General features: G+C 44.3%; 1 protein-coding gene across 1 annotated transcript in view; it reads right to left on the reverse strand.

Moving 5' to 3' along the window:
* Positions 1 to 22,873, reverse strand: part of PGBD5 (piggyBac transposable element derived 5) — a 71,631-nt gene extending 48,758 nt beyond the window's left edge. Inside the window, exon 1 of the mRNA XM_080585202.1 lies at positions 22,139 to 22,873. Within this exon, the coding sequence (XP_080441328.1) occupies positions 22,139 to 22,850 (712 nt within the window). The 5' untranslated portion in view covers positions 22,851 to 22,873. The remainder of the gene's footprint in view (positions 1 to 22,138) is intronic.
* Between the last annotated feature and the right edge of the window lie 2,446 nt (positions 22,874 to 25,319).

Genomic DNA, 25,319 nt, shown 5'->3' on the forward strand with positions numbered 1-25,319 from the left:
AAAAAATTGGACATCGTCCTTCCAAAGATGGGTCTCTTGTTAGACTCTCAGAAGCCTGTGCTTCTGCATGGTTTTTTACTAGAGCACTTCCACCAGAGACTTACTTTATACCTTGTCTTGGCATTCAGTAGCACACACTTTTTTGTTCTGCATTTGTTTTCAGTCAAATTTATTCCAAACTATTTAGCAAAGCGTGATTTGACTGCGTTACTCCAAGCTCCATGAGCAAGCATTTGCCTATGACTTTGTGTCTGCCTGTAATAACCATAGGCACAAGAACCATGTCAAACAGCTTCAGTGGAAGGGCACTTTCTTTTCTCTCTCCAGCGTTAAAAAGGATTATTTTCCTCATAGCAGTAAAGCGATCCATGCATTGTATGCCAACTTCTATCCACAGTGAGAATGCAGAGCTGGGTCTAAAATGGTACAAGGACAAGTGAGAAAGGACTGCCCAGTTTGCCCGGCCCCAAGCAGCTGCACGCAGCGGCTCCGTGCTGACTCTGGTGGGGAGAGGCCAGCTGCACTCCCCAGCCTCCCCACCAGACAGCACTGACTTATGGCAAGTTAAACAAAGAATATACTTATTCAACAAACAGTAACATTTACGCTAAATGGTAAAATTCAGCAAAGCACTTCCTGCAATGCAAGCCGCTACATACTTGATCCAAGTTCCCACCTCATTTTCTTCAGCATTACAGCAAAAACCTCGAGAGCCAAGCCTAGCATGCCAACCCAGCGTGGGTCAGGTAAAGCCATGCCCCTGCTCCCCCCAGCACAAGAGGGGCTCCTGCTCCGTGTGACAGTGGCCCAGGGTGGAGCACCAGGCAGGAGGGCTGCCTGGGGCAGCCCAAACCAGCTTTCAGTGGGGTGGCAAGAACAGGACTGGGATGCCAGGTGGGATGGTGGAGGGTTTTGGCTGTCACTCAGCATGTTACTGCGTGGGATAAGACACCGCATGAAAGCTGTTAAGGTTCTGGACATCTTCAGGGGAACAAGCAGACAGGTCTCGTGCCCTTCCCATTGACTGAACGTACGCTGTGCCACCAACAGCACTGATCAGAAAACGAGCACATGTGAGACATGTTATGGCAACCTTCCACGGAAGTGAAGCTTGTTGTGGATTTAAGCCACAATGAAAAAACGTTTAATTAAGGGTATTTCTTTGTTTACCATCATTTTTTAAGCCTTCAAGCTGTGGGAAGTGAAATAGAAAGACTAAAAAGCCCACTGCAGGTAAGGCTGACACCTTTAATTATACACTTTATTTCTGTGGTGAGATCTTACAACCTACCGATCAGCATCATCAACATCCAACAGTACCTCCTGGACACTGGTACAGGATCTTATCGTTAAAACTGTTAAAAATAATAATAATAATAATAAAACACTTTAAAGCAGCAGAGACATGCTGAAACAGTACCAGTGTGAGCTCGTGCAATACTTTGCCCATTATTCATTTGACTGTGGGACTGAACACGCTTGTCCCTTCCCAGGGGAATTCCTGCTTCAGCAGCTTCCATGGCAATCATCCACCGCAGTTTTCTATTAACATTTTACCATACTCAATCAGAGCAGATTGGCTGCTCCTGGCAGCCCAGCTGACACTGAGCATACCTAGCAGGTCAGAGACAACCATCAACACGCTGACTTGATGCATCATCTCTAATACAGGCTTCTGGTAGATCACTGAGCTGCATGCTTCTGGTTGTAGGTGCAGCTGTGCGCATTTTTCTGACACAAATCTATCATCTGCTGCTTTGTAATTACGTCAGCACAACTTCCATTACTAGCAGAGTGACCTCCATTGCTAAATCCCAGAAAGCTGCTTGGGATGGCCCCATGGGGAGGACTTCGCACAGGGAACCCTTGCTGATGCAATCCACCTTCACATCTTTCTCTCCAGGGCTTCTGGTCAGTTCTAGTGCATGCTGTTCGCAAATACCATCACCTGCAAGCAACTTGCTCCTTTCCCACATTAGTAATACAATGTCAGGACCTTCCCTTTGTAAAGGGAGAGATTTTGTGTTTGAAGAAGGGAAAATAGCTAGTATGTTTTTCATGAAAATCATCAGGACATTTAATTAATTTTTTCTAAGTAAAGGTCAATATGCAAGTGACCTACCTAATGAGATGCTGAAAGTTTTCATGTCAACCCCTGCATTTACATGCAAAACACACACATGCCTCTGGAAAATGGACCTCTCACTTTTGAACAAGTCTCATGAGGAAATTGTTTTCTGCTTTGTTCAGAAATTGATTTTTTTTTCAAAGTGTGAATGTAAAAGAGAAAAAAAAAAAGGATCATCTGGAAATCCAGACAGCTCAGCAAAGCATTTACAGACAACCTGTAGTTCTTTCATGCAAGAACATTCATTTCAGCACAGAACCTTCCAGTGATTCATCTCCATCCCACATGTGCTAAGGCAGCTACAGTATCGGGCTGTGAAATTGCTTCCAGCAGCTACAGCCTCTTCCTGGAGAAGAGGCAGAATGGCCATTAGGGTAAGCCCACTGCCCTAAAAGCATTCAATGCTGCTTCCCATGTGCAGAACGAAGCTCCTGCTGCTGCACCCACTTGGGAAAGGGTGATGGGGCCACAGCACAATGCTGCACCAGGCACGGAGCTGGGGCTCTTGCTGCAGCCCAGCTAGAAGAGCTCCAAAACTGGAATCTGGCCAAGGAGGCTGGTGCCAGGGGCTCTAGGGGATGATATTCAGGCTCTTTTTCCACGCCTGCTTCCTTTGGGCTGTACCAGCCTCCCTGGGATCATAGTGCTCTCCATAGTCAAGCGTGCACATCCATTTCCAGGTGAGCTTCAGAAGCTGCCCAGTCAGACATGGTTTCTCTGCTGTGCTCACCCCAAACAGGGAGGCAAAGGAAGTCTCATCACTTTAGAGACTGTAAGAACAAAATAAATCAACACTTCAGTTACTGACACCCTCATTTGAAGACACTTCTCTTCCATGATAGAGGATCATAATACATGTTCATTTACACAGCTGCTTTTAAACTTGTAAGTTTACCACTTTTTATTCCCTCTGTTCCACCCCAGCGCCCTCAAAAGCCTTGGGACATGCAGTTATAAATAACGTGTTCCTTGCTGAGAAGGAGCTGGTGCGTTAGGTTTAGGGGCAGACAAGAATCTAGGTATTTTCTTAGGACTACTAACTAGAAAGATGAAAGTAGAGATCATGTATCTGCAACTCTTGCTAGGGCCAACTCCTATAAACCCACAACTTCTCAGTTTCAAGAAACCAGAACATTTCTTCAGCAACGAAGTGCAAACAAAATGCAATCATCTGTACAAGAGGGTGTATTTCCCACTTGTTCTGCCTGTGCTGACTCCAGGGTTATGCACACCTGTTTACCAACCCCTGTACCTCCAGGGAAGGCTTTCAGGGAGCTGTACTTGCAGAAAGCCAGAAGCACAACTCAGAGCTCAACAGCACAGTGAAGTAAGAGTGGGACTTCAGAATAGCAGACCCTCAGCAACACAGCACTGCTCCTGCGACCTCTCCTCAGCTACCTTGAGCAGCAGGACTCACTGCTCAGGCCAGGCCCCAGCCTGCCCCGTGGCCAGCACTGGGATGCACAGCGGCTGGTAAGTGGAGCAGAAGCAGGCCATGGAGGGAAACTTTGCAGAGAACATCACGTGCTCCTCCGCAGCCTTTCGGGAGAGATGGTGCTTTACTCTGGAGCCAAAGTTTGTCTTCTCAAATGCAACCTCGCTCTTTATTCTGCCGTACCTCAGATCAGGCAGGGAAAAGACTTGGTCACCATGCAGGCAATGCTTCCTGCTAGACATCCGTCACACCAGATGCAAACTCAGCACTGGAAAACGTTCCCAGCTGACATACCTGGAGACCAATGCATTCCTGGCTGACTAGCTCGAGAGCAAGCTTGCCCTTCCTCCTCCCTTCCATGCTACTCGATGCACTTCCAAGTTACAGAAATCACCTAAAAATGCGATCAGAAATATACCCAGAGGTTGTCTTTTCCATGCTTCCTGGGGACTGCCAACACAGTCAATAAATGCTGAAAGACCTGCAGGACTTAATCACAATAAGAACATACCTCAGCTTATAAAAGAACGAAGTAGCTTGTATCTCTCCTTTCAGACCTAGCAGCAACACAGATTTCATACAGCAGAGACTTTCAAAGAACTTCATGATGTGCTCACATCCAAAAAAGCCATAGGTGATGAATCCTGTGTCATATTTAGTAGTGGGATGGAAAAAAAAGCCAATAATTTTTTCTGCTGTATAAAAAACAGGCCTAGACATTAGTTCCTTAAAATCTGCAGATAATTATGCAGGATGCACCTGCAAGGTAAATTTAAATTAGCAACATGGGAACAACCACTGCAAAACATATCCTTCTGTTCGTAAAGTGCCAAGCACTTTACACTGAGGATTCCTACAGAGGCTTCTGGGCATTATTAGAAGAGAAATAATAGCTTCCCGTTCTGTAACCACAGATTAGGACATTTATAGCTTGAGACCTCAGTAACTGAAGGCTCACACTTACTAGCTGCATTCTTCCTCTTACATTCAGTTAGCATTTGCTGCATTTTTTAAAATGTTCCTTTTTCTTTTCTTAAGCATTACCCGAACATACAAAAGTGCACAGAAGTATACAGGCTTCACACTAGGGTTCGGAACAGATCTTTGGATTAATATCCTAGACCTTAATCCTCTACAATTTGGAAAAATCTCAGTCTGGAACAAAAGTCTGTGACAGGTTAGAGGCCACAGACAATATCATGTTTAAGGCGATACTTTAACTACATAGAAGTAAGGAAGTTTCTGAGTGTATGTTTTTGCTCTGTAAACCCTGGCCCCTACTCCATCCTGCACGCTGTCATCTGGGAAAGTTAATTTTCTTAAAGGAAAAAACTGTAAGCTTCTGTTTCCATATGAGGCTAGTTTATGATATGATGAAAAGGAGTGTATTTACTCAGTGACGAGTAACTGGAAAAGTTTCCATTAAACAATGGCTTTGAATTGTGACTACCGCACAAAGACAAGTGGTGCTTCCCTTCCAACCTGCCTGCCCACCAAGCCAGAGCAAATATTTTCCTGAGTTAAGGAACTGGGAGTCAGCCTCCCTGAACGCTTCCCTCCGCTACTGACAGGCTGTGCTATCTCAGCCTAATCATATCATCCCTGCTTCTGGTTTACCATGCCTCAGGCTGGCACTGGGCTTTGTGTCCTGTTTTCCTTTGTTCCCTTCTGCAGATTCCCAGCCCTCCCCGCCTGCTTGCTGCTATCTGACCCTGACCTTCCCCAGGCTCCAGTCCTCTGTTGCTTTCCTTTCCCATCCTCCCGCTTTTTTGAGACTCTGCCATACCTCTTCCCTGTTCTCTTGACATTTCACTTAAGTGATGAGATGAGCGAGGTAAGGTTTATGTTAGAGTGAATTCTTTAAGTGTGCAACCGCAGTTTCAGAGCACTGCTCCGGAGCACTAGCCCTTGCGAACTAAGAGTACTGACGTCTGCAGTCATACGATCACACGTTGCTTTTCTACTAATCCCTTTCTGGCAAGGAGTACCTAGTTATCAGGTAAGCAGCGGTCAAATACCAGAACTACATATGAAGGAGGTCTGCAGCTGGAGACTTCTCTTTCATTTTGAAGTCAGTGCAATATTACATGGAAATGCTGAAAGCTGTATTCTCTGCCTCTTCTCCTGCAGTCTCCTGGTACTTCAGCCATTCTCAACATAAAAAAGAGGCATTCAAAATCTGAAGTGTGGACTTAAATTCTGATGGCTTAAAAACAAACCACCAAAAGGGTTAAGTACATATTTCTGCAGTTAAGCAAAGGCAAAAATGTGTTCCTCCGCATAGCCCATCCACCTGCCCCACCAAATCACTGTAATTTCATGGCAGACGTGACAACTCACATAGAACTGCTGTTGCAAATCCCTGTATTGCCCTTGTCCAGTCCTTGCTGGAAAGGAAATGCCCAAGATCTGTGTGAGGACTCCTCCTCAGTGCCACATTAGTATTTATCTAGCACCACATTTCCTATGAAGAATACTCAATTCTCTAGCTGCCCCACAGCCTCCACTTAAATAACAAATGACTGAAGGTTATTTAAGGAAGCCTCCGCTCTCACACAGCAAAAGTCATCTCTTCACTGTGACTGACATCCAGGCTTCTCTGCCTCTGTACAGCTGCCTTTTCTAAGAAGCCGAGATGTCCCTCCATGCCCTCACTGAGGCACTGCCTCTGTCAGTGTTCATTTGTCACAAGCCTCAGCGTTGACTCAGGCCTCCTGGAGAGGTCAGCCTATGCTGCTGCTCCAGCCAGGACAGGAGAATTGCAGCTTTGGTACTAGAACAAATATGCTCATCTGTTTCCAGACCTTCTTTCATTTTCTGATTTGGTTTTTAATCACTCTTTCAATATGGAACCCCATGGGAAAAGGGGTATCTGAAAACCTCAAGTTCTGATTGCTAAGTCTCTCCCTGCTCTCTTGACTCTGTGTGCAGGAATAGAAAGGCAAATAAAGAAAAAGAGTATCTGTCTCCACAGGGAGCCTCCTGCTTCCTAAGCCTTCCCGACTTAACTGCTAGAGCTGTTTTTATATTGTAGACAGATTTGCTCCTTTGCATAGCCCCTCCACTTCTTCAGCCGCTTGTTGCTATATTCACAAAGGTCTCTCATTTAAGCAATGTTTCTCTCCGTTCATACTTTATTTATGTTGACCGCCTCATAAAGCGAAATTAAGAAAAGTAACAGACCTGCTGCGTCTCATTCAATCCCATCAGCTTCTTCCATCATCTCTGATGTGGCTCCTTTCCTCCTCACTAACTGCGAATTGCTCTGAATCAGGAGCATTTTCCCTTCCACATCAAGAATTGATTACATTCCTCCCTCAGGGCCAGGTTCTGCTGTGTCCTAAGTGCTATAACCCCCATCGACGTTTGAGAAGAAAAAAAGCAGCCTTCAGATTATTAGGAAGGCTGGGCCTGGAGTTTTTATAACCTACTGTCATCAAAATTTTAAGCCCCTTAGACAAACTAGAGTGTTATTTATTTGGGGAGGAGGGAGAAAGGAGAGAAAAGACAGAGGAAGGAGGTGAACATACTGCTTTGCATCGCTGCTACATACTAGGTCTGGTAGCACTCCTGGCTGACAGAGCCAAGCCACTTCACAGAAATTCTCTCTCCGGGTCTGGTCTGAGGCAGCGTATAGCAGAGCTGGACACAGATGGCCACAGCCCTGCTTGCTGGGCATTGTCTGCCTGACCAGAGATGAACGTCGCATCAAGATCCTCTCAATGGCCCTACAGAAGCATTCTCCAACATACAGTGCCACCACCCCAGGGAGTGCACAAGACAATCCATTCTAGTGTAGGAAGAATGTGTTTTTGTACTGTTAATAATAATATTTTTCATCTTTATCTCATCCTTTTTAATTTCTATTTCTGTGTATGTTTTATAGTGTATGTGATCTATTAGTACAGTAGCACACCTATATAATTTATAGATAAATAAACACAGATACACAGTACCTGCTCAAAACAAACCTTCTATTGATAGGGGTGCACAATCCTGACTCAGCAGCGCAGAGTACGTGCTTGAATCCCATCAGCTCCAGGAAGGCCTGACCTACCAGTGGGTTTTACACCAGTATAACCAGTATGCTTTCAAATTGAGTCCTTTCCCTTTGTCCCTACTAGAAAACTTGTTTTTCTTGTAAAAGGAGAGCAGTGGTATCAACCAAGTCCTTTGGCATTGGTATAACAGCTTCCATGTTGGTCTGCTTTTAGCATGTTGCTGTACTCTATCATTAAAGCAGTATCACATAGACATACACGGAAAGCTTGGATTTACACATGTGCTTAAATGCTTCCCTGGATTCAAAGCATAATGTACTTTATTAACATCCCTTGACACTCCTTGACTTTTAATTTGCATCACTCACAAATCAAAAGGACGTTTAACAGCCTTGTGTTTTTCTTTGTGGAAATAAGTTTCCAGAGCACACACTCATTGTGCAGTCAGCCATTCAAATTATTAATCCTATAAGCAAGACTGCGCCTGCAATATGCATACTGTTAGAAAAGAGAATTTTTATGGTAGAAAGACATTTCCCTCCTCTAGTCATTCCTGCAGCCTCATCATCCTCCCTTCAGGGCCTCGCAACTGTCACTCAATAGACTCTGATCACTCTCCTCAAACCTTGACAAGCAAATTACAACTCATGTATTCTTCAGGGAACACAGGTTTTTCCTTTTGATCATGGGTCTTAATGTTAGTTTTTACGACTCATACACAGATCTGATACCAACGCGATTATTGCTTTAAGTATTTAAAGTGTCGATTAAAAGCTAGTTAAATGCCATTTTTAAGGAGCAATCCAGTCATACAACTTGCTGTTGAATTTCAGGCATGCAACTATGTCAGGCTTTTAAGCTCCTCATAAAGTCAAAGCAAACAGTCTGTGCTTTTTGATAAACACCCAAAGGGATATCTAGATGCCTTAGGAAAAAAAAAAATCCTCCATCATTTAAGTGGCCAACTCCCTAATGTACTACAAGAGAGTAGGCAGAACGACTTCACGGTTGAGGTTGCTTTACTTAACCTGTGATTGCTCTTAAATCCACCTTCCATAGACATGCACACAACTGAATTTTATCCATCATGAGGGAACAGGGCCAAGGAAGATGACAAGAAAAGGCCTATAGTTTTTTCATCCTGGAAATTAGGTAAAGGCAAGCAAAGTCTTCTTTGCAGACAAGGGGAGACTTGTGTCTGTGCACCCTTAATGCTTTTTACTCCAGAAGAAATATAAAAACTGGACTGAGGATACAGAAAGGCAGATGTTTCATATAACTTTTCTTTAGGGGGTAATACATGACAATGCACAAGGCTGGCAGTACGAGTACGTGGCTGCTGTTTTACAGGAAGCTCCAGAGTTGCACTGAAAGCTTTTTACTTATAAGAAGCAGATAGAGTTGCTTCACAGAGCCAAACTGCTTTTCCTTGGTGATTATTCATTTGGCCCATGTTTATCTTTGTTGTGTTTCACTTTAATTATCTTGACAGTTTTGATCAATTCCTGCTGATCAGCTGAAAAGTGAAACACAGGCATGGGTCTGGATGTGGGTTTGCTCTTCCACACAGAGCTATTTTTCCAAGTGCTTCAGCAGCACTGCTAGCGGTGCGGTCTTCTTCACTCTCACATTGCATGCTTCTGCTCAATCATTTTCACCTTTTTTCCAAGTAACCCATGTAAAGGTTACTATTCCTGAAGAAGGGGGTCTGCACTTCAAAGCAAAAATCAATTTTGTGAAAAAATGTTCAGAGGTACAGTTAGGGAGTTAACTGACATCTCCTTTGGGGTTTCTCAGGCTCCAGTGCAGCAGAGACCCTTTGAGGCAGATACTTAACTCCAACCTATAGTGTTTAGGTTATTCTTGGGCACCAGCCCAACACTACACTGAAGTGAATGTTTGTGAGAGTAAGCATGTTTCTTGTAGCCCAGTGTTGCTCTCAACAAATGTGTTAGTGCCGAAGTACAATAGTGTCAAGTGATGGAGTCAGTAACAAAAAAAGAATAGCTATAAAAGAATGAGTAGTGAGATGTATAGCAGAGTCCTTGAAGACACAGCAAAAGGTGAATTTACAGACACTGCTTAGAAATGACTTAGTTTTTTCTTGAGTTTATAAGCTTGATTACTTTCTCTTTCCCTAAGTGACAGACAATAGCTGCCTACACCAGTGGTCACAGAAAGCAAAACTTAAAACGCATTTGTATCTTTCCTTTTTTTAGCAAGCGTTCATGCTCCATCAGTATGAGTATCTACAATACAAAATAGTGAGTTTAGCTAGCCTCAAGAGGAAAACAACAGACATGCTTATACACTGCTTATATTATATATACTTACTAAACTGTTTATACAAACATAACATGTTGTTTAATAGATATTACCACTTGTTTTTGACTACATCCTCCTGCCTCTAGAATCAATGCCTGGTCGATGTAAGGCTGTCCAAGGTAACTGTAAACAGGGGAAGAACTAGACAGAAGAGACCCAATCCCCACCACCACCCACAGGACAAGGGAGGAGATGGGAAAATATTCTTTAATTGTTCCATGCAAGGAATTTGGTCTATCACTCGGCGCATTAGCCTCTACACTTCTACAATCATCCAAACTGAAGGTTGATTAATCATGTTATAACCAAACCCGCAGATAAAAACCACTCCTATTAGATCCAAAACAAATTCTGTTGAAGTGCACAACATTCCTTCCAGCCTTTTGATGCTCCAAGTTTGATGTTGTGGTGGGTGTGACAGTTGTTCACATATGACATCTCCCACACAATCAGATCTGGAACATCAGCTGGAGCAGGTGTGGGTGGAGGGGCATCTGGCCATCACTTTGGTATGTTAGAAGTACCAACTGTCTTCTCTATGCGATGCTGAACACAAGAACAGGCATAGCCTGGTTTCACATGGCCTTGTCTCTCAACATCAACTGGCTTTTTCATCGCAGGGAATGTTGTCAGACCCTACGGGCTCTTCTCACTACAAGTTTTCCGTCTAATGAGGATTGAATTTGAGCAAGCCATCTCTCAGGAGGAGCACTTCAAAGGGCTCTCACCCCCATCACCTATTTTCATACAAGGTAAGTAAGAACTCAGTATCTGGAAGACATTTACCATCTCCCACAGGAATGGACCTGGGCACATGGGACAGAGCAAAAATCACAAAAAGCCTGACTTACTAAGAAACAAAATTTCAACAGTGAACTCCTGCCCCAGACTACCTGCAATTTTAACACAAACAGTGGAGACCTGGTGTCCAGCAGAGCTCAGAAGAATAAAAAAAGGAAGTTTATAAAGGCTACGCATATGATGTTAAAATGTGAAGTATTAGTAGGATCTATATTAAGATATAGGAGAAATGGTCGTTTTTATGACGGCAAAGGATTCTAGGAAGCGAAACAATTTGAGAAACTAAATGCTGTAGCAGAGAAGAGCAGGTTAGGAAAAGGTTACAATACAGATTAAAAGGATTCACTAGAAATGGAAAGCTTCAAAGTAAAGTTTTGAACAGCTTTTGTTATACTTGTTTCTTGCTCCTTTTCTGATTAAAGTATTGTGCTAAAGCATTCTCCCTTTAGCCACCCATTTCAGCCTGAAAAGAAAGAATACCATTTTTCATTTATCTTAGGAAGAAAGCTGACATTAGAACAATTGGCAGCACACTGCTTAACATCAAGCCACTCCAGGTCAACACACAGACCCCTTCTCTCCCTTTTAAGTCAGCCTTTCAGCAAAAGGCCTACAGAAAAGGCACCGTTTGTATTTTAACATTTGACTCACTCGACTTCTATATCTGCCCATAAAATGCTATCAAATGGTTCTACTTCAGCATATAATACAAATAGCTGCTTTTAGAAAGAAACTAATGCTCATTTAGTTTCTTTGCATTGATTCAGGGAGAGACAGCCAACATCAAAAGAACAGAAAAAGTTAAAAATTGATACCATCTCAAAAACAGCATTTCCAGTATCAAGTCCATTTCATATTCCTTGAACAATTTCATATTTGGTGCCCAGTTTTACAGTACCAATTCAAAAATATCCACAGCTGAATATTTTAGATCCACCATCTGTCCCAGAAGGCAAGTCATTTTCAAATTTGCACTTACAGAGCTCCAAGTGGTTTGTATTTACCCCAGTCTAGTGGAATTGTAGAATTAGGTACTTCTGGCTATACTCCTACACCTCCTAATCAGAAACAGCTGTGCCTTGCACAGAACAAGCCAAAAGGTTCTTTTGCAAAATAAAATAGAGAGGAAGGTGATGAAGGAAGCAAGGTCAGTACAATTTTCAGGACACAGATTCATGATAACTTAGGAGTGATTCAGTTGTTGAGGCAAAGATTTTGCCTTAATTTTCAGGATAACTAATGAGGCTCGTAAGAGAATAAGTTTCCAAGTCTGATGACAAAATACTAGGAGCTGCAATACCTGTGGCAGAGACAAAGACATAAATAATTCAGATGTTACAGTTTAGTACACATTTTTGTTTCTATTCCTCAAATACTCAGAGCCCCATAACAAGAACCTAAGCGAATCCAAGTTCAAGGTAACAGCCTAAGCTGAAAAAAACAAGTACTTTCCAAGAAAAAGAAGAGACCTGGTGACTTTCAGCTTGTTACCCTGATCTCAATATTTCTTTGAAGACTGAATAGATTTTATAGGAAAGAACAAACAGAGACAAATGCAGAGCAGGATGAATTATGCAGCTGCATCATAGACAAGTCACCCTATAATCATACTTGAGATAAATATCAGAAAAAGAGAAGACCTAAGAGCCAACAGTACTCTTTGCAAGATGAAACAGTTTTGCAAAATTCATAAAAAGAAGCAAAGAAACAGCCTTCTGATACCCAGTCCGTGGACTGGAGAAACACGGAGCAGACATTGCACTGCCCCAGCCTGCCAAGACATCTGTTCCATGGTCATCAGTTACTGCAGGCGACTGGACCAGGGACTTAGCTGGGCCTATTCCTGACCTGTGCCTGTCTTCCTCCGCACATCCATCCTCACGCTTTACAGTGGTTTGTGCTGGTATCCACCTACAAAGAGGCTGGCTCTTCATACCTCAAAGAGATTTGAGGAAAAAAGCAAATACAGACCTAGGCACTACTGAATGATGCAGCAACTAAAGCATTTCTAAGTACAATATTGCTAGCCTCACAAGTACTTGGGTAGTATTATATCCGGCATCCCTGACATAACAACATTAACTGTTAAACACACAGAAAGAGGCCCAGAATTAGTCACTTGAATAGTGATACAATATCACACACACACAACTCATAACCATAGTACATCCAAGTAACAACCATACTCTGAGTAACAGCCAAGCATGCCTGGGCCACTACACTAGGGCAAGAGGAAAGAGGAAATGCCACCTTAACAGATCAAAAGGCCTTCTGTGAGCACACAGCTACTTCTGCAAGCTACACAGCTTCACCTTGCTTCCCCCTTGCAAGTCTTGCTGGAAGGGACCTGAGGAAGCTATGTAATCCAGGCCTCTACCAGAGATCAGCATACGTACTAGGTGCCGGCCTATTACAACAGGTTAGTGTAGCCTGTTCTTAGGTTTCCAGTGAAAAAAACCAAGTCTGCTGCAGCACTACACTGTTTGAGGGTTTCTATCATAACTGATTTAGTTCTCCATCAATTCAACTTAAGCATGTTATTCCTTGTATTCAATTTCCATGGCAGATAAGGCAGATAATACCCTTTCCTACAATAGTCTTTACTTATCCTCATGGCCACTTAGCTTAAAAACAGAAATGTGCTCCAGCTGGTAGATTTTCTCCTTCTCAGTCTTTTCTCTTCATATTTGACTATTTGCTTTTCACCTGTGGTAGTGACCCGGACTACCTCTCCTAAATAGCAAGCCAGTCTCATCACAAGTCTTGTACACTCTTCTGTTTAAATAGCTGAGGAGGATGTTTGCCTTTTCACAAGAACATGACGCTGAGTCACATTCATCTTGTGCTCAGCTTCAGTCTTCTGTTCCGTTTTTACCTAAACACTACTATTTCTTCCCCTCCATTTTCCATTTCCACTGTTTATCGCTGTTGCCCTCACACTACATGTTTCTCTCTTGCACTGTACCCTTTTACTCCCCTGGACTATTTCAGGCTGTCAAAAACCATGTGAATTCTGAGCCTGTCCTCTAGTACACATGGAATCCCTCCCAACTTTGTCTTATCTAAAGGTTTAATATAAAAATTCAGTAAGTCTGCCTCAATTAAGGAAGTCAGTTTCAAATTCTCAGTAAAGAAGAGAAAAATAATTCTTCCATTTAAGCTTTTGCCAGATCTTCATACTGCACGTTTTTGGAGATGCTCAGCCAGACCTTATCAAGTTCAAATGGAGAGAGAAACAGACAGTTGCAGTAACAACAATTTTAGTGATAATAAAATCTAGTCCCAATTTGGTCAGCATTTCTGCATCTGCTCCTTTCATCCCCCCATAAATTTCAGTCTTTGCAAGAAGTTGTTTGTTGTAATAAACAGTGCAATGCAAAGCATGGGATGAAACTCAGAGCTGAGATGGTTCCTGCCTCACGAAGTTACCTCTGATTCAGTGTAGGAAGTGAGGAGGCAAGTCTGATGAGGACCACAATGACACTTGTGGGTCTCCTCAAGGCTCAGATAGTTAGCTCCTAAGCACACACAAGCACTCCAGGCACCAAAACCACCATGAGCTGGTACCTTGTTTCATAGCTATGATGCCCAAGAAATGGGGAAAAGTCTTTGGTTTAAGGAGGTCTTCTCATTCAGTGATCCATTAAGTTATACAATGCTTTGAAAGACTAAATAGGAATTTATATCCACATATATACTAATATCCATCACGCAACATACCCAGCAAGACATATGTAAGAGCATCTCACACTTGTCAAGACCAGCTCAGGAACCTCTCGACCCAAACTGAAGGTAGTTTTTTCCCAGGCCACTGCAGCAAGGGAAGATGTAAGATCTACCACCCTGCCTTCTGGGGAAGGCTGACAACCTCTTGCCTTGCAATACCACTCCGGTTAAACTGTTCTGCGAGTACCAGGGCAGAATAACTAATCCTAGATCCCCTCACCAAATGCCATTAGCATAAAAGCATGCATGGGTTTCAGAGGAGTTTTCCAGGGCATGAACTGACAAAGTTACCGTTGTCCAAGCTCTGTATGAACAGAGTGCATCCTGCAAGCAGACAGCACGATCACAGCAGCGGGAATAGCTACACGCCCACAGTTACATACCCTAGACTGCACACCTGCAAGCGCTACCCACCAGGAAGTTAGCCAGCATCTACCTTTCAAAAAACAGAGAACTATATGCACTGGATACTCAGGCTTTCCACAGCAGTGAATTTCATAAGTAACTTAAAGAAAGATACTCTATTTCTTACTCCAGTTTAATCTATTTCATGCACACCCACCTCTCTGCCATATGTAATCACAAATGAGTCATGGTTATAGCAGCATCTGCTTTTAGTCTTCTGTGGTTTCCCCCCCCACACTAGAAATAATGTTTGTAGCCACTGTTGGGCTCACTGTCTTTTATCTCAGTCCAGTAATCTTCCCTTCCAAGACAACTGCTTTCCCCCACCTGTACAGACATATGATACTCTTTGCTTCAGTGTCTCCTATTTGGCCTTCTCTGACATGATTTTTGCATCTCCACAGTGCAACAAATCAACCGCACTTCAGTTTGCCCAGTTCTCAATCGCACAGCTACAGCTTTGTGTTGCTGGCTGAACAGAAGCTGCTTGTGTTTGTTCTTTATCCTTCTTATAGTTTGTCAGTACAAGTCATGTGAATCCTTATGCTGTCCAAGAGAGCAAAATTGAAAGCATGTTTTCTATCAGGAGTCATTAATACCAGTCATCTTCACAGAAAACCAGGGGAGATAATCTGGAAGTACATATACAGGGCCCACACAAACTAAGGAGCCTTCCAAACATGTTTCCCTGCAGTCCCTCATCCTCAGAGCTCTGGCTTCATTTTTAAAATACCCACTCAGTTATGTGTCCATTCATTTTCAGGTAGAGCCAGTGACTGATTAACACCCTGGTCTTTAAGAAACGTGAAGTGGGAGCTTGGATAAATTCTGGAAAGGATGCTTTGCCACAGGAAAGCAAGATGTCAAATGCTAGTATTCTCATGCATTTGTCTTAGTCATATATTACTTTGGAGTCCATCTGTTCTATTTTCTAATAACATAGAGAATTTTTGGCAGTATTAGGAAGGGTGAAGTATTTTAGGGTTATATTCCTCTGATGTCTAGATAAGATGTATAGCTGTACCCATGATTACCTTCCCTTTGGGAACCACCTTGTATTTCCAAACTGCTCAATCCATCTGCTCCAAAATTTTGGAAGACTAGCATGGGACAAAAACTAATTAAAACACCAACATGAACAAGCACACCTAAGATGAATTTCCAGCTTCTTCTAATAGCATCCAGGACAGCTTCTTGTGACCCAGCAGTCTATACAGAATCACCAAGTCAACTCAGCTATTAGGATCCTCAGACTTAGGAGAGAGAGAGGCTAATTTCCTCTCCAGGTTGACTTGGAGGTATGCAGACAAGGAAAATGTTTGCTTTACTGTTACTGGGGTGTTGACAGGTGGATGAGAGTTATTTGTAGGAACTTATCTACTTCTTTGAAATGACCCCATAAATAGCTGCAAAGGGAAAAGACTCATTTGATGCACTACCAGATCACGGAGTAAATATGATTTTTCTCTGTAGAAGTCTAGACAGTGTCTATGGGGAAGATGTTGATCTGCAGAGCTTTGAGACATGAAGGTCTATAGTACTTACCAAATTTAGTTCTCTGTATAAAAGCAGAGAATAGTTTTTTTTTTTTCTGTGAAGTTTATCAGCAGTTTGCTATTCACAAAATACACGTTCATTAGCAGAGCTATGGGCAAAAGGAAGGGAACACAGCTAAGTTGCTCTAAATTTTAGAATTAACAAGGCTGTCATGCACTTGTATTGCGTCAGTGATGACGGAAGCAGGAAAGCGTGCTCTAAAGCCATGTGAAAAGCATATTTATGTTTCCTAAGAGGTATGAGATATTAAGCCTTTGCATAATTCACATATTTAGCAAAATATCAGACCTTTAAGTCATCCCATAAATGATATGCAAAGTGGTAGTGTACATCTTTGTGACGTATTCATCACAACACATAACAGTGTCACAAAACATCTAGGAAGATATAAATAATTTCTACTTAGAATGCAAGAACAGCTTATACAGATATGCCATTTTCCTAGTATTTTCCATCGCTAAAAAAGTCAAAAGCAGCTAATTCTGGTGACAGAAGTAAGCAAGAACAAGTCACAGCAGAGACACTTTATCTACTTACAGAGAATTTGACCTAGATATTTCTGAAACAGAATCTTCCATAAGCAACTAAGTAGCTCTCATAGGTTTTCTTATATGCCTGGACTTGTTAAGTATTAACCTCAATCTAATAAGACTAAAGCCTTCAGATTCAGCTCAGGGCTTGAACCAAAATCACTGCTGCTGATAGACAGTGGCATGTACATGGCCCTGTTTTATGGCCTGACCCAAGAACTCTTCCCATCTGCTGGAACGCTGCCTTCCCATCTGCCTTTCCAAACAAGTTATCTCTTTTCTATAAGAACAATGAAAAAAATCCAGTCGTCTGAAGTCTTATCAATGACATGCAAAGAAACATTTGCGAATGAACATAAGAAAAAACTTTTACTGGGAGGGTGGTCACACACTTGAACAAGTGGCCCAGAGAGGCTGGGGCCTCCTCTCTTTGGGAATATTCACAATCCACTTGCATACAGCCTTGCACAACCCATTCAAGCTGACCGTGCTTTGTGCAGTAGACGTTAGATTAGACTAGATGGTCTCCAGAGCTCCCTTCCAACCTCAACTGCTCTGTGATTCTCTGTGCTCTTCACTTACTGAACTGGCTTGTACAATTCCCCTATGTACCTACTATTACGAGTTAACTCAAAAATCTGCCACCTTTTTATGCAAGTTTTAAACATTTAAACATTTAAGTTCCAATTTTCATATCACAGACTCAAAAAAACAAACTGCTTCTCCAAGATATTCTTTGGAAGTATTTCTACTACTGTACAGGATACTTGAAGTAGCAGTCTGTAATATCCTGTTAATTAGGCAGAGCTGCTGAAATATACGTATTTAAATTTGAAGAGACGTCTGTGAAACAGATCACTCGGCTAGACTGCTGGAAAAAAAACTACCGCTCACAAACCAAATATTAGAGACTGTTTTATGCAGAAGCCATCGCAGACAAAGCTGTATCTGGTTGGCTCCCAGAAGATGTAGCCAGTTCCCTGCTTCAATTTAAGGCTGTGCCTTCCTTCCCTGACAGCAGCTGAAACATGCTACCATCCCGCATGCGGGCTCATTTCATCTCCCAGGTAATGCACCCTTGCTTGTGCAGAAGATGATCTTTCATGTACCAGTCATCATGGAATAAATGATGGTTTCCCATAACCTGGTCTTTTTGGCAAAAGAGTACTCTCATAAAAAGTATATTAAAAATTACTTTAAATATTAATTTAAACCTCTTCAAGGAGAGCCTGATTGCTAGACATGCTCTATGCAACTTTTCCTTGAGCGCATGCTGTTCTCCTGAAGTGTGCTCTCCAAATAAGGTAACTTGCAGCACATTTTGTGTTTGAGAGAAATACCCTGAAGTCCATAAAAAGCTAGTTATGCTCTCCAAATGCAACCTGTTGAGGAGAAGCTGTCACACTTTGAGCAAGGAACATTCTTAACATTTTGTTCTTGGGTCTAGGCCTAAGAACAGACCTGTGAGAACACAGAAATGAAAAAAACAGTGGCACGAATCGTGTGTAATTTTGGGAACTTCAATATTTTTTGCTCAGATTTCCCTGCTATTGCTGCCACCCTAAAACATGATCCCTAAAAGCAGGAGGGCTTTCACATCTGGGGTCCAATATTCTGGTCACTGAACTACTTCAATATAAGAAGCATTGGACTCTATGAAGAGAATAGCAGCTACCCCAATTCAGGAACGCCAAGCTGCAGTAAAGACGGTGCAAATATCCTGGCAAAGATCCTCCCCAAAGAAAGACCAAAGCCAATAGTTCCTGTGTTTTATACAACATTTCCTGAGCAGATTACTGAGCTGACAGAGGAAAGCACTACCCAGAGCCACCCATCTGTTTAAGGAAATAGCACAACAATGAAAAGAAGTTCGAGGCAGGAGCAACCAGAAATCAAGACTTTGCACTGAGTTACTAGCATTTGCTAGCCTGTCTTTTAAGTAGTAATAGTTGCTTTCTTTCCTTTTCAGTTCCACGTTCCACATCATAGCAGCAATTTGTTCTCTTATTCTTTCTGCACTTCTACCATTAGCTCTATCTTGCCCTCAGAGGAAGAGAAGCCCCCAGCCATGCCTCCTTACAGACTTGAAGTACTGCCCGGCCAGAGGTCAGGCCTCCTCTCCCAGAAGATTCTCTTTGTAGGTCCGTTTCCCAACAAATCCCTTCTACCTTCCCTTCACAGTGAGGTTTGGAGAGAATGGGAAGTTCTCCCTTCAGGAGCATGAGAAGGGAGATGCCAAAATAGGCCTGGATCCAACATTTGATCATGGATGTCATCACCCTTTCAAACACACATGTTGACCCACCCGCAGACCTGCTGGAGCCAGGCACTCTTTCTCAAGGGAAAGAAAGCATTTAAACACCTGCCTCTAAGATCTCCTATCCACCACAAATCCCAGTACTTCAGAACCCACTTTACTGCTTTGATGTTTGTGACAGGCACTCGAGCTCCCTTGTTTCCTCAACCTATTTTAATCAGAACTGCATAGTGCCACTAGTTATCAGTTTGGAAGTCAGGGCATCACTATGTCTTTTTTTTTTTTCCCCCTTCAGCAACTAAAGAGTATGATTTTGCAGAACAGCTTAACTGGAAATAACACCAACAGCCAGAAAACCATCTGTTCTAACCTCAGTGTTAAAGTTAACAGCTATTTTGGACAAAGGAAGTCAGATAAAGCTATTTGCGTTTTTTGTTATTCCTTTCCCAGGGACTCTAAGCACCCACTATTTTTATTAAATGGAACAGAAACAACAGTAACTGAAGATGCCTGAAAAAGAGGCAGAAAACAAAAGTCAGGGATACAAACAGCATTAACTAAGTGTTGTGCAGTGATACCAGTCACTTCTCTACCAGCACCCAAAGTTGATCCAGACCCTTCCCTGTCTGGCAGCACCTGCCCCATGGGCAAGGCAGGCTTCATCATGAACACACAGCAGCTGGCTACAGGTTGAGGCTGTCCTGTACCATCTAACAGTGCCAGCAGCAGCATCTGGGCCTATACTGTGTTTCTAAGATGAAACATCAGTTAGCCTGATAATGCTAGGGACTATTTCTAGGTATGAATAAAATAATATAAGACATTGGGGCTGGGAAGGGAAAGACACTAAGTAATTTGTTTCTTAAAACAGAAAAAAGGGAAGTGATAGGATTTTCTACTTCTAGCTAAAAAGACCACAAGAGTATTGTAAGTGGCTCTTCTTCATTTTCTTGATAGCTCTAGCTCATTCTTATTAATTATCTTAAACCTTTTTCTCTTCCACACCCTCCCTTTCTTAAAGGAGCTGTCTCCCAAACCAAACAGCTTGACACTAGTTTGATCCTAGTCTGACTCAAAAATTTATTTCCAGCACTGACGCAGCTGAAGTCTCAGAAGATCTCAGTCTACGAAAACACTTCCAGCATCAGATGATGTCAGGTGCTTGCCACTAGGATACTTCTGTTGAGATTTCAACCAGAAGACCACACTGAAGTTTTTGTGCTGATTTCAGTTCTCTGTCAGTCTCATGAAAAACTCTTCCTTTCAAGCTCAGAACCTGGAAACTGAGGATTCTTTCATCCGATGAATTTTAACTGAGAGAACGGTTTTGTTAGTGCTGTGTGCCTACTCCTGCATTTCTTACTTGTATGTTTCACTACATGTGACCAGCAGGGACTCAGAGATGTGTTGTCATTGCAAGAGACAGCTGTCTTCACCTTGACTAGGACCTCTTCTTCAGTGGGTATGGACCCAGTCCCTTAGGTCAGTATAGTGCCCAATGAAGTGACAATGGTGCCAGTACAAGTAGATCCATGCTAAGGATATGATACATGCATGGCCTAAAAACACCTGATCTACAGACTAGAACTACAAGAGTTTAGTTGTACAATGCAGCAGTGTCTGTAGTCTGGAATTTGAGCAGCCAAAAAAAAAAAATATTCACAGAGGGTACACGCTTCACACACATCAAAGCACTACACTATCTGAACTCCTGCCAAACCAAATCACCATGCTATGAACAGCATGTAGCATCTATCATCATCATTATGATCAACAGAATGAAAGGGCAGCAGCAACCTCTACTCTGTCTATTACTGTGAGGAAATATTCACAGCAATACCCGTATGCCTTTCTCAAGGGACTTCTGCATCTATTTCTGACAACCATAGATCAGACTCTTTCATTTCAAAGGAAATCTGAATTCCAGAGTTAATAGGTCAACCTAATTTTCTTTCCCAAACCAACAGCAAAGCACCAACACCAGTTCTATGTTATAACATATATTACCATAAAGTAACGATATGAAGAAATAAGCCAGCAGAGGCAGAGAAATTGAGTGATAATGCTGAAATAACACCACACCATGAAGCCTATGGTCCAGAATGTTATCTTACATATGATTACGAATGAGAGTCAAAACAGCACTCTTTAAAGAGGCACATCAGCTTGGCATTTAAGTATTTTGTGGTGTCTATACACTTCTAGAGTTAGAGGAAAATGGCAACTTTTATTTGCCCATCTGTCAGAAGCATTACAGAACTCTCCAGGTTTCAGTGCTAGCTCCACCTTACTCCCCCCATCCCAAGCTGCTTCCTCCAATGGGTTTCTACCGGTCCCATTGCACAAATTTCAACATACTACGCCAAGAGCAGCGGCACTCACCTGCATTTACCTTCTAATGAAGGAATTAAACTCTAGGAAAACAGTGAAGACAGCAACCTGAAGACGGGCAAGCCGTCGATCACCTCCGTGGAGGATGGCAGCCGTCCTCACACCCAGTTCTGAGTTGCAAACATTTTTTGACACCTCACCTCCTCACAACTAGCGACCTGTTTTGGCAAAGCCTTTCTGCTACACCATCCACCCGGTCGTTAGCCCTGCGGACAGGCACCTTACAATGGCTCCCTGCGAACACCGCTGGTGCAACTCGCTGCACAAGCCGCCCGAGGGCTCTCGGCAGCCCGGTGGGGTCACCCTCTCACCGTTTGCTTTGGCAGGAGAGGTTCAGGCGAGGGGTGGAGGCAGGAACCCGGCGAGCAGAGAGCAGCCCCGAGCCGCCCCGGGGTCAGTGCCGTTTGTGACTAAGCACGCCCGCGGCCCTCGGCGGCCCCACCAGCCGGGCTGCCCCGGGGCGGCCCCAGGCGAGGGGACCCGGCCCCTGCCAGCCCCGGGGGACCCCCCCGAGGGTCCCCGACCACCCCCGGGTCCTTCTCGCCGCCGCCCAGCCCCAGGCCCCGAGCCCCCGCCGCCTACCGCTGCCGTCCTTGAAGCGGGGGGGCGGCACGTCTCGCAGCGACCGCGTCCAGCCCCCCTTCTCGGCACCTTCCTCCTCCTCCTCCTCCTCCTCCATGGGGCCGGGGCCGCCCGGCATCACCCCCCCTCCGCCGCCGCCGGCCTGCCGCTGCCGCCGCCGCTCCGCCGGCCTGGGTGCGCGGCGCCGGGCCGCTCTGCCCCGCGGGGCCGGCCCCTCCGGGCGCCCCTCGCCTTCCTCCTCCTCCTCCTCCTCGTCGTCCTCATCGTCCTGGGAGGAGGCTGCGGAGCGGGAGTCGGCCGAGGTGCTGTAGAAGGGGTTGCCGCTGCTGTCCTGGCCCGACTCCCCGAAGACGTCGTCGGAGATCTGCAGGCTCTCGTAGCGGGAGCGGGCGGCCTCCAGCAGCGACAGCGCCTTCCTGCGCGCCGGCCCGCCGCCGCCCTCCGCCATCATCTCGGCCGCCGCCAGCAGCCGCCCGCGCTCCCCTCGGCCCGGCTCGGCCGGGTCCTGCGGCCGCAGGCAGCAGCCCAGCAGCTGCAGGGGCTCGGGCACGGCGGCGGGCAGGCAGCGAGTGGGGGGAGCCCCGCCACCACCGCCACCTCCGCCACCGCCGCCGCCGAGCCCTGCCTCCCGCTCCCGCCCGCACCACCCGCCCCTGTGCGTGTGCAGGGACATGGGGGGAAGGAGCCAGCTCAACATCTCCAAGTACCACATCCAGCCAATTACCGCGGCACTCCTCGCACGGGAGGTGGGGTTATATGGGCCAGCGCCGGCCGCCCACGGGCCGCCCCGCCGCCCGCCGCCGCTCCGCCCATTTAAAACCACAGCGCCGGCTTCGGGGCTGCCGCCGCTGCGCCACGCCGCCAGAAGGGGGGGATCCCCATCCCCATCCCCATCCCCATCCCCATCCCCATCCCCATCCCCATCCCCATCCCCATCCCCATCCCCATCCCCATCCCCATCCCCATCCCCATCCCCATCCATCATCTCCATCCCCAATCATCCCCACATCCCCACATCCCCATCCATCATCCCCACATCCCCACATCCCCATCCATCATCCCCACATCCCCACATCCCCATCCCTTCATCGCCATCCATCATCCCCATATCTCCATCCCCATCCCCGCCCCGCCCCGTCCCGTCCCGGAGCTGTCCGTCCGCCCGCGGTGCTGAAGGCGGCCCCAGCACCCGTGGCTGACCCTAAAAGCACGGTGGTGGCGAGGCATCAACGAGGGAAGGGCTGTGTCGGTTAAACACGGTTCCCTAGGGCAACCTAAGGGTTTGTTAAAGCAGCCGAAGTGTCTGGTTACGCACAAGTCAGAACGGTGCGTCTGATGTTACGGTAATGTTTGAAATCTCCAATCAAGGTTTATTATCATTACTATTGGCTTCCCGCTGTGCTGGTTACTGTGCAAACGCTCATTAAGAAGACAGTCCCTGCCTTCCCTCTCGCCAACAGCCCACCCTTTCGCAGCACTGCTCTCAAAATAAACATCCATTGGATTCTGTGGAATGGTTGCATGCAACCGGCATGGAGGACACACATAAAATTTGCATTTTTTGATGCAATCCTTTGGTGTAGGTTAATCTGAAGATCTGTTAGCTTTACAGATTTGGCAAATTTTATAACATTGAATCTTTCTGTCTTTTAAAAATGAAGATTATGTCCTTCCAATGATTCTCAAGGACTCTAGCACAACCTAGAATATGATAAAAGCTGGAATGTATAAGTATTTAAAAATTCAATCTTATGTTCTATTCAGATGTTTTTAAGTTGCCATGACTTCGTTAAAACTTTAGAGTTCTGTATAGTGCATACAGCCAAATCCAGAGAAAAGAATCCGTCTCTTGAGCACCCTTAAGCAAATAGAAAAGCCCAGTGTAATCTGAGGTGTGAGATTTAAGCTATACTTCTAATCTTGAAAAATCTCAAAAATGTCTTATTGATTATATTAAAAAATTACTAAGTTTATATAGATTATATACAAACGGATTTTTCCTTTTATCTTTTTTTTTTTTTTTTTACACTGCAAGATCTGCCAACTTAGCCTGTAGTGTGGGTTCTTTTCATCTCACTGGCCAACAGAAATCATAGCTCTGTAGGCCAAACTGCCCTTTTAATCACATCTATGCTGCCCTGTTGTCTTCAGAATACCTGAATACCTGTAACAAATTATCACTTGAAGACAATGACGTTGTGAAGCTGCCACTAGAGGCATAACTGGACTGGCAGAATTGTTCTTGCTGGTATTGACAAGTGACCAGTTTGAGCCTCATGAGTCCATTTGGACTGGCAAGTAGAAAACAACAGATTACTTTCCCCAAATGTTGTCTGTTTTGTATGCAGTACCCATGAAACAAACAAACAAACAAAAAAGTGGTGCACTCTGATGACCTTTTCACACAATGGTTTTTAAGGAGAAAACAAAAACAAAAACAAAAAACTTTAAAGGTCTTGACAGGTTCTTTTTTTTTTTTTTTTGTACTAGAGACATGGATGGACCTTTCCATCCAGGTGAATTCATCTCTGCATGCAGGTTTTATGAATGTGTCCATGGACATTGAAATGTCTATAGTTTTTCTATTTTTTCGGTAAAACACAGCAGCAAGAAGGACTGCTCTGAAGACCAGGACAGAAAAAGAAGGCTTGTCAGGATGGGCTCCCAATAGAAGTATTAATGAGAACAGTCCAGAGACCAAAGAAACCCACACAGATTTCCACAACTGCTGGTTGCAGCAAAGACAATTTCCCCCACTTCTAGCACACTTCACTCCAGGTTCCCATTACAGCTGGTTGAGGCACACTGCCATGACTTTCACTCCTACTGGCATGCCAGATGTCATAATTTCAGCTTTCCTTTTTTGAAGAGAATGCCAGAAACAATAGCTCTGGGACCAGATGGCTACATCAATAGGGAGCAGCAGGACTGACCCTTGCAGTTACCAATCCAACACAACTTTTTAAAGATGGAGTCTCCTGCCATACATGTGTGCACCTTTTGTTGGTGAAACTTTCCCCTCTTTCAGCCTCATCTGTACACAGATAAGTAGCTCTTCTGCCTGTCTCACAAGCAGAGAGACTGCTTTGAGTTTTTCATGCATGCACAGAAGAGTAAGATCACTTTTCTGAGAGGCTCACACAAGGGCTCTATGCATAGGATTTTAGCTTGCATTATTTGA

The sequence above is a fragment of the Anser brachyrhynchus genome, assembly GCF_964034855.1.
Source record: "Anser brachyrhynchus genome assembly, chromosome: 3".
Lineage (NCBI taxonomy): Eukaryota > Metazoa > Chordata > Aves > Anseriformes > Anatidae > Anser > Anser brachyrhynchus.